This window comes from Austrofundulus limnaeus, unplaced genomic scaffold, assembly GCF_001266775.1.
Source record: "Austrofundulus limnaeus strain Quisiro unplaced genomic scaffold, Austrofundulus_limnaeus-1.0 Scaffold74, whole genome shotgun sequence".
Classification (NCBI taxonomy): Eukaryota; Metazoa; Chordata; class Actinopteri; order Cyprinodontiformes; family Rivulidae; genus Austrofundulus; species Austrofundulus limnaeus.
In genome coordinates, this window is record NW_013952476.1 from 295,399 (window position 1) to 305,476 (window position 10,078).

A 10,078-nucleotide genomic window follows, 5' to 3' on the forward strand; every position below is an offset into this window, starting at 1 on the left:
CCCCCGAATTATGTGCTAAAATGTATAATTTTTTGGAACTAAGCTGGAGAAATAAATATGAAGGTAGGTGCTTGTTAAGTGTATTTATTTACTGGTTCTTTTTTAAATTGTCAGTTTTGGTCCTCCAGTTTTGGTCCTCCATACAGAGACACAGCCATCAGTATAAAATATATCCTTCCTTGATTTGAAAGCATCTAAAACCTGTTTCATCATTCAGTCCTTTTAAGCTACTGTTCACAACAGATCTGTCATTTTAATTTGAACATTTTATTTTCTGTTAAGATCAAAATTTCCCTCACGTTGAACATTTTTATTAAAATGACTTCCTTAAACTGTCTCCTGTAATATAGTTTTCTATTTGATACCAATTTTTTAATTAGCTGTATTTTGAGGCAAACAAAATTACTCTCCTCCCTCTGTCTTCATGACAAACTGAGGGAACTCGGCTTGAACTGCAGAGAAAAAGCCTTGGAGTYGACTGAATGATAGCAGCGATAAGGCATTTTCAAGGTAACTGCACAGCTGCAGCTTTGTGTGGGAAAGCTGCAGCAGAAGTCTATTTATTTTAATGAGCTCAGAAGTGTCTCTCCTGCTCCCCTAACATTACACTGGGGCTCATTTAGGGTTCACACAGAGCAGTGTATACCCGTGATGGATATGGTAATGATACATTAATGCAATCAGGACCAAGTCTGTTTTGTCTTCCATTAGGAAGACAAGCAATCTTACTGACAAAAGATTGGGTCATATTTGGTTGTGAAATAATTTCTATCCAAGGGGTTTAGAATGAAAATGACGGGCTACATTTTTGTGATTGGGAGAAAAAGACAACTACAATGTTCCTAATGAGAGCTGGTTGATTTTTCAGTAGAACTATAGACAACAGTTTAATTGTTCTGGGTTGTCCTTTTAACACCATGAAAGTTAATGTTGATGTATGAAGACTTGGAGTCAACCAGAAGCACTCTGAATGGATATAGAGCCTCTTATCTACATCTGGAGTTTGACAAAGCTATTATTTACAGGTTCTATTTTCTCCCCAGCTTCATTGTGGGTCAGCAATATGGATGTGCAGAAGTCCAGTCTGTTTGATATTGAAGACACGGTTGTGGAATTTGTACAGTGGTCCAGAGATTGCATCAAAAATCTAAATAAAAAAAATGATCATTTATTGCCCTTTGGATTAGTTCTGTCAAAACATTTTCACAAATTTAATTTAATCAAGAAATATCAACCTAAAGTGCATGTAAAAATTTGAAGTTGTGCATCCTATTTGTGTTGAAACTTGGTTTATTCAAAGTGACAAATTTATGAAGAATGCAGGGTTTTGCCATTTTGCCAGAAGACACTTTGTGAGCAGAAGTTAAAGGTTGAGGTTTGTTTACTCAGCCCCATCTACATGGAACATGTTGCAAAAAGTCTGGAAGTTAACTAGACTTAAAGGCACTCAATGGGATCAGTTCAGATTGAGGGCGTTAGAAATKACTTCCTTGAATTGCGAATGTTTTTGATAGTGATTGCTTGTATTGTGTTTTATTTGTGTAAATCTATGTAAATATATACTTTTTGCTGCCTCTTGGCCAGGACTCCCTTGAAAAAGAGGTTTTTAATCTTAATGGGACTTTCCTGGTTAAATAAAGGAAATAAAATAATAAAACCAAAAACGTCTGACTAAAAGTCAATCACTTATTACATGTCTACTGTTCATAAATGGTATTTATATAAAACAATTAATACCTTAGTTGATTTATGGATTTACTAAAAGCAACTGAAACCTTACCACTTCAGTCAGATTGCTACTAAAAGCAACTGAAACCTTACAACTTCAGTCAGATTGCCGTTGTTCTTAGTGGTCAAATTTTGGTCTAATAAATAGCTTTGTTTCACTATTAACAACTATGTGTCACCAGCCCTAGCAGATTTAAAGAAGAGCTTTTGTCTGTAATGGAACCTCTCTGTAGATGATCTCTGTACCATATTCACACATATAAATCATGTGCAAATGTTAACATTGTTTCGGTTTAACATGGACCTAAAAAAGTCTTTTTATTTGCTGTTTCCTAAAATATCTTCATAAACACAGCACGATTTCTAGAAAAGGTTTGCATCCACACAGACTCTAGAAAACAACCCAAAGCTSAGATTGGTGAAAAATTCTGGTAGCAATTTTTGTGGCTCATACAATGTGACCTGCTGAAGCTTGCACCTCCTTCAGTGGTCTCAGGTGTCTTGGTGGTCTCTCACTATTCTCCTTCTTTGTGGCCTGCTCTTGGTAGATTTACACATGTCCCATATTCCTTCCATTTCTCAATGTGTTTAACAGAACTCCTGGGCATGTTTTGGGCCTTGGAAATCCTTTTGTATACATTGAAAAAAAAGGCAGTATTGAATTGGGACAGTCACTTTAAAGGCGGTAAATACTTATGCAGTGACTTATTTGATATTATGTATTTTAATATTCATTACTTTGCAGAAATTAGACTTTACATTGTAGTTGAGGGGTTTATATTTGTCAAAAAAGACCAATTTATGATGACTATAACTGCTTTATAATATTGAAATAAAAAAAACATCTGAGGGGGTGAATACCTTTTATACGCACTGTATGTAGTTAGAAGTTGTATAGTTCAAAATAAAATGGCATTTAAAAAAATACAAATCTGATTTTGTTCCATCAATGTTACCATGAATTAAAAAAGTGGAGTGTGTAGGTCAACACAAGTTCAAAACTAAGTCTCTCATTTGAGACCAAAGACCTGATTGAGGTTACAGAGGGCACAACCTCTCAACTAGAGGGACATGACCTCAACATCAGAGTAAAAGATGGGCAAAGAGTTGAGGAACGCTCCCCAACCACCCCCTAGGTAGGCAGAGGGATAGAAAATTTATGTCAGACAGCTAATCACCCCCTCAGAATCACTTCGTTGTTGGATGTGAGGCAGCACACGGACCCTGCGTCCAGCTTCTCCAACAAAAAAATAAATAAATATAGCCCAGCCCGTGTCAGCCAGATGACTTCTGACAAGTTTGGTTAATTTCTAAGCCAAGTAGCAAAAACATTACGCCAGCATGCAGGGCCTACACCGCCTTTAATAGGTTTTCCGATGAGCTCATGACTTGAAGGTGTCCTGGAGCAAACTATGCAGCTCAACAGGTGTTCTACCAATGTGCGCGTATGAAAAACATTCATTGTGCGTGTGTGTGTGTCTGTCAGGAAAAAAAAAAAACTGGAACAACTTGCACCAGGGAGTCACTTGTGTGCTGGTGTGTGTGGGGTGGGGGGGCTGAAAACACGGCATGCATGTTATATTCTTTTGTACATGCATTTTTAAGAAGATGGTGTTTAAGTCACTGCGTTAGCCCTGATGCCACGCAGATTCCTGCTAACAAGCAAGTGGCATCAATCACAAACTTCTTCTATAGCCGTTTCCCTGCGGCGCAGCAACCTGGCAGCCCAGGGCAATGCTGCCACAGGAGCCCAGGGGCTCAGGAAGGGCACTGGCAGTTTTGACTGGAAACAGACCATGGCCTACGGAAAGCCTGTTTTCATTCTGGACCCATTTAATTCACTGCACTGGAAGCTGGCACATGTGAATTAGAATACGTGTGAGTGTGTGTGATGTTTGTACCAGAGCACTCTACATTCCTAAGTGTGTGTTTGACTTTCTGGAAGCACTAATAGCAGTAGCATACAGCTGACAGGCTAGACCCGCCTCATAAAGCTTGAATGTAGCTGTGGGTACAGTAACAGTAATAAGAAGAAAGAAAACTGTAAAGTGATTCAGCCGGAAATGAACAAATGACAAAGAGCTACAGGGCCACTAACAAACTGGCTACAGTAAAATGTAGAATTGCAGAGTTGTAATTTTTGATGTAATTTTTTTTCTTGTGTACGTGTTATTTAAGAAACTAATGTGCTTCAGAATTTTGGTATTCAACTGCAAACGTTATGAGGTATTGAAGTTCCAATACATGCAAAGTTCTGGTCCTGATTTATCACCCCAATCCTAATAATGGTGAACAGCAAAACAGATGCCTGTTTATGAAGTTTGTCCATTCATATTTATCTACTTAATACAACACTGTTGTACTGCATATTCACTGAAATCAAGGAGCTAAAATACTTAAGACCCCATCCACACACTAACAGTGCTTTATGGATACAATGAGTTTTATTGTTTCTGCCATGCATCTAAACAAAATGAGTTTTAGGAGCCTCCCAATAGTATTTTTGGAAACTGGGTTCTAGAGTGGAAACATCCTGAAATGGCACCTTGGTGTTTGTGTGTGGACAGCCTAAATTGGTCCATCTGTCCTGTTCTGGATTTATGTTGCAAGGGCAGCATCTTTAGCAGAGAGGCGCAGACCTCTCTTTTCATAGTTACCTCTTCCAACTCAGACCCCCAATCCCATGCTTAAGGAGTGCCCTCCACAGTATACCTTGGTTGAAGGCCTTCTTGAAGTCAGTAATACACATGTATTCTGGTTGGGCAAACTCGAAGACCCATGGGTGAAGAGTTGGTCAAGTTTTCCTTGGAAAGTGCAGAAACTTTGTTCCTCCGGAATTTGAGGGTTGATCATTGATTGGACTCTATTCTCTAGCATCCTTGAATAAACCTTACTGGGAGGTTTGGGTTAAAACAATCTCTGGCCCCCGTTTTTGAAGAAGGGAATCACCACCCTAGTCTGCCAATCCACTGGCATTGCCTCCATTGTCCATGTAATATTTTAAAGGTGTGTCAACCAAGACAGCCCAGCAACATCCAGAGCCTTAAGGAGCTCAGAGCAAGGCTCCACTACAGGACCCTGCCACCATTAACTATCTCACTGATCTCTGCTCCAGATATGGATGGACCAGCCCCCAAGTCCCCCTACTCAGCCTCCACGAAAGATGTGCTAATGGGATTGAGAAGGTCTGAAAAGTATTCCTTCACCTGCCTGATGACATCAGTGGTTGTTGTCAACTACGCTTCACCGCAGCTATATGCACTGTCATATGTCAAGTTGTATGGATTGTCCGCAATTTACAAGGATTTTCCCTCATTTTGCAGGTATACGGACGTATAAAGGAATCCCACCGATTTTTTCAAAAACTCAGTTTCAAATTTATTTAACATGGCAGAGCTTGTAGGATGTTAAATAAACGAGTAACATTAAATAACCATCTTCCAACCCAGTCTGCCACTAGAAATAAGCTCTCCCGTCCTCCTTTCTCCTGCTTTGCTCTGCAGGTGCTGTCATCTCCGTGTCCGACAGTCTGCCTGCAAACCCACAGAGAAGGAGAGATGAGAGGAGACAGAGAAATTTTGTACCTAGATCCCTGTAGTGTTTAATCCATGAAAGACAATTTCTACAAGAACACAACACAGAACTTCGACAAGACTAAACTGGTTACAACTCCTTTTTGGGGGATCTGGGATAATATAGCCTTAGGCCATGAGCAATTTTGCAAAAAATACAGATTTTTGAGGTTCATTATACAGGTAACTGTCCGAAGGTTTTGACATGTATGCCCTGTTGTTGAAGTGCTGTTTACCCCAACTCAGAGGCCAGATGTTTTACCAAAATCTCCTCAGAATTGATGGAGTCTCTGTCCAAAGCCCCACCAAACTCCTCCCATGTCTGAGTTTTTGCCTCAGCAACAACCAGCGCTGCAGCCCAGTTGGTTTGCTTGGCCCACCGATATCCCTCAGCTGCCTCTAGGGTCCTACCAGCCTACAAAACCTGATAGGAATTCTTCTGCTTGACAGTCTCCTTTACCAATGGGTTTGACGATGGAGAAATAAAATAGTTACTGCAGCATGTGGGTCCTTTTATGTCTGTTCATGTGGATGAATACATTTCTAGAAATGGTACTTTGTTCATAAAAATATAATATTTATATCATACAATATAGATTTTTTTTATATGACCAAAAAAACATTGTTTTGGAAGTGCAGCATTTTGTGTGGATGAGGCCCAAAAATACTGATCTCACTTAGTCATTGAAAAGGGTTTTTTTAAGGTCAAAAAGGCCATTTTATGCAGACCGTGATTGATTTTATAATAGCAATAAAAGGGTAAAACATTCAAAGAGGTAAATACTTTTTACAAGCACTAAATCCAAGTTAAAGACAGAGATTTAACATCTAGATTTCTTTAGTGGTCAATCCATGAAAGACGATTGCTACAAGAATATAGACAAGACTAAACTGGTTACAACTCCTTTTTGGGGGGTTCTGGGATAATATAGCCTTAGGCCTTGAGCAACCTGATGTCAGACGGCCGTAAAACAACACCAACACCCCCATGCTCTCCTTTTTAAATCTACTGGTCTTTCGCCACTATAGAGAAAAAAAACACTTGACATTAATGGGTTCACGATGAGTCAACTCAAGTATCCCTTCATACTCTTTTCTGTGATTGTACATATTTTAAAAGTCTAGGCCACTGAGCAGCGTTCTGGTGTTTTCTTCAGGAATYATTTAAGAAGTAAGAAAAACACCTTTTGTTATCATTGTCATCACTTTCTGTAATTACCTATATGCCACCCTGTTAGACTGGCGGAAAAACAACAGTTAGCCTGCTGCCGAGGTCACGCTTTAAGCATGCTAGGCCCTTTCAAAGTGCTGCAYGCTTCAAAGGATTTGTCACTCCTAGACAGTTATGTCAACACAATGATGAAACAAGAACACATTGTGAATGGTGAAGCCATGGCCTTCAAAGCTTTAAAGGCCAGGCCAACACATATTTAAATTCTTTGTCACTGTCAAACTGGCACAGATGGGAAAGGTAATCTTAGAAAGACGGCTTTTTGAGTGGTGTTGTGATCTGTAAACATGGTGTATTCTATCATTATCCAGTTCCATACAGACATAACAAACCGATTCAGTTTGACTACTGACTCAACACAGAAAACACTGTGAAAACTGGCACTTAGTTAAGCAGCCAACTTGGTAGACGTCTGCACACACAATAAACCATGAGCATAGTTTTTTTCTACTTAGTATGAATTCTTGTTTATTGGATTTTGTGTCCTGACTATAAATGTTCACTAGATWCACATATTTTATTATCTAGTGAAACTGCAGCTCACAACTCTTTTTCAACGCAACTTTTTTCTTTCTGATAAACCTTAATATGAAATTTGCTCTAAAATATTTTTCATTTCTTCCGTAACTGTGAAAAACCAATCCATCTGCTATATTAGTTGATTTATTGGTTTATGAACCATTTCTGCTGAATGCGCTTGATTGGGCTCAGTACATCSCAAAGACCACAATTTAGGATGGATTCATTGAAGACATCTTCACTTCTCAAGCTCTTCCCAGTCTTTTGGGTTCTCTATTGCTCATGCTGCCCTAAGCGATGACGAAACCGCTTGAAGTCGAGTCCCAGAATTACAGCCAAAGCCTATTTAGCAGCCACATTGTGGTATTAAAGTTCAAGCCACAGTTCTGAGGTTGTAATTCCTTGACAGGAGAAGGGAGTGACTGATGGATGTAGGTTGATGAAAATAAGATGTATAATGTAAAGGAATGGTTTTGCAAAGATGCAAAAAGATTATGTTGAAAGAGCTAAGACTGTGATGAAGAGGAAGATAGGAGCACAGAGGAAGATGTTGAAGGAGGGCGTTAAAAAAAGATCTTRCAGGGTTGAAAGCTGCCATTGAAGAAACACAGGTGTTTCAAGTGCAAAATGAATGCAATGAAACACAAAGATATGTAAAGATGAATGTATAGATATGGCAGTAGGGGAAAAACTATATGTCAGAATAACCCCATGAGGGTAATTCCTTTTTACACATAATAGTTGAACACCAGTAACAAATCATGGTTACCTATTAAGGTAAAATATTATAACCATTAATCTTCACAATGTATGTAATAAAGTTCATGTTGAAACTAAGCACTTATACTGATAAATGCAAAGCCTGTAATGAATCAAACACAATCATTTCTGCACATTTGTACAGCTGAGATTTTCCACATCGTCTGTGCTTTAAGTCATACATTTATTTCACAGCAAATAAAAGCAGACAAAAAGGCAACGTAAGTTTGCAGGCCACAAATCACATGTTRTAAAAGTGGTTTTATTTGTGTCGTCCACTTGGAATAATGAACAACTGGGGAAGCCAAGCAGAGGAACTGGCGCAATAAAAACATGTTTGGTGAACATGTGTATTTAGTAGTGTGAGTTAAGGTAGGGCCTAACATTTGTTTTAGAAACATTAAAACGTTAGGGAAAGCAGCGGGCAATCAGACTTTATTGGAAAAGAAGACACAGACACATTTAGAGCAACACACAGGCCTCAGGGCTTGACAGAGTGTTTGAAACAGAAGAGCGGAGTTTTGTCCAAATCTCTCTTAAACTGCAGAAAGTCCTTCTAGAGCTAAAACATCCTCCCATCGTCATGCTGGGACATTCCACAGCACGCCAAAGAGCCTGCACTAATCCTGCCGGCATGGGAATCGTTATTGATATGATCCTAATGCATTACCTCAGGGCCTGCTTATTGTTGGTAAAGATTATTTTTTAAGAGTAAACCAAAACCCAGAGAAGGTCTTGAGTTTCAATGAAATTTATCAAAAGAAAATGTTATTCTAGCCTTAGTGTGATACCACTTTGAACAGCACAATTGAAACAAACTGTGCCTGTTTGCTGCAGTCCAACAAGCATGCCTGATATCCAGCAGCAGCTCTGTGAACTGGGCTGCGCAGAAAGATTTGACATAAGTCAGTTTCAGTTTGTTGTTACCCTAAACCGATTTCAAAGATTCACATCGGTCTGCCGTCGTCTTTCTAAAATGTTGGCAGTAACATTCCAGCTGTTATTATTTGACCTTTTATATAGCTGTTTTATGTAGCTTCTTCAGTGCGTGAGGAGCCGGGTCTGTGTTGTGGATTTTTGAACATCAGCCATTGGAAGTCAAGGATTTATTTTTATTTTTCTGTTTTCAATTTTGGTTAAATGATTGAAACATTATTGCTTTGTTTGTTTTTCAGGTGCAGTTCTGCTGGTCAGTGTCCAGGGTGTAGCTGTAAATGTGGACCCAATTATCTCCACATGGTTACTGTATCAGCCTCACAGAGGAAGCAGCAGGAAGCGGCAAAAGGTAGTAGATCTTGTCCCGTGTTCTCATATCTCCCATTCATCTTCATTCATACATTCATTTTCACTGCCTATCTGGATTCAGATCAGAGTTGCAGCAGGAAAACACTCATCTCGAAACCTACAAACATTCACTTTTAAAATCCCTCAGCGGGGAATTATTTAAATATAGTTTAGTTTAGTTTATTTAATGGAAGCTCCTCATGTCTGTCTACATTCCTGGGTTCAAACCTTCCTAAAACGGATGTTGAAATCTTCTTTGACTTTATTTTATGATGATATTCAAGCAAAAACCTAAAGGCACTAAGCTTCACTTGTTTTTGGATGTTGAAACATATTTTTTAAGCCATAATGCTGTCAAAATATAAAAAATGTTCAATGCTTTCGATTTGATGTTTCATCTATGGTAAAAATACCCAATAAATACACACCATTCACTACCAAAGTCTATGAAGGTGGATAGTTTTTGCTAAGTGAGTGATTCAGCAGAATCATGAATGGTGAAAATAGTAATTTTTTTGTCCCCTGTCACTGAGGCAGGGGACATAAGGCTCTCCATCTGTTCATCTCGAGGACGACACAACGGCTGGCATTTCTGTTACATTTGAATTTTTTGTGAATGCACTTCAGATTGTCTTGCTGYGCGATGGTTATTTAGTTGCTAAAATAATTCCTGGATTTAAACAGTTGTGGCATTAAAAGTAAAAGTATAATTGCCAATAATAAATTCAGATTACCTCTTTCTTATTTTGAAAATAAACCACAACTAAAAGCTAATAGCTTCTTATTAATTACAGTTAATTTAAGTTTTTGGTCATAGGTCTATAATTTATTTACGATCAACAAGTCTATTTATACAGTACTTAAAGGCTATCTATCCCACTCTGTTTCTTATCTAGTTTTATTACCTCCGCCAACAGCGAGGTAATGTGTTCGGTCGCGTATATCTGTCTGTCGTTCTGTCTGTCGGCATGTCGTTCTGTCTGTC

At 38.7% G+C, this 10,078-nt stretch overlaps 1 protein-coding gene across 2 annotated transcripts in view; it reads left to right on the top strand.

Moving 5' to 3' along the window:
• vps13b (vacuolar protein sorting 13 homolog B) overlaps window positions 1-10,078 on the top strand; it is a 394,105-nt gene that overhangs the window by 137,742 nt on the left and 246,285 nt on the right. For both annotated transcript variants that reach the window (XM_014010833.1, XM_014010832.1), the window contains exon 20: window positions 8,985-9,094. In XM_014010833.1, coding sequence (XP_013866287.1) covers window positions 8,985-9,094 — 110 coding nt within the window. The remainder of the gene's footprint in view (window positions 1-8,984; window positions 9,095-10,078) is intronic.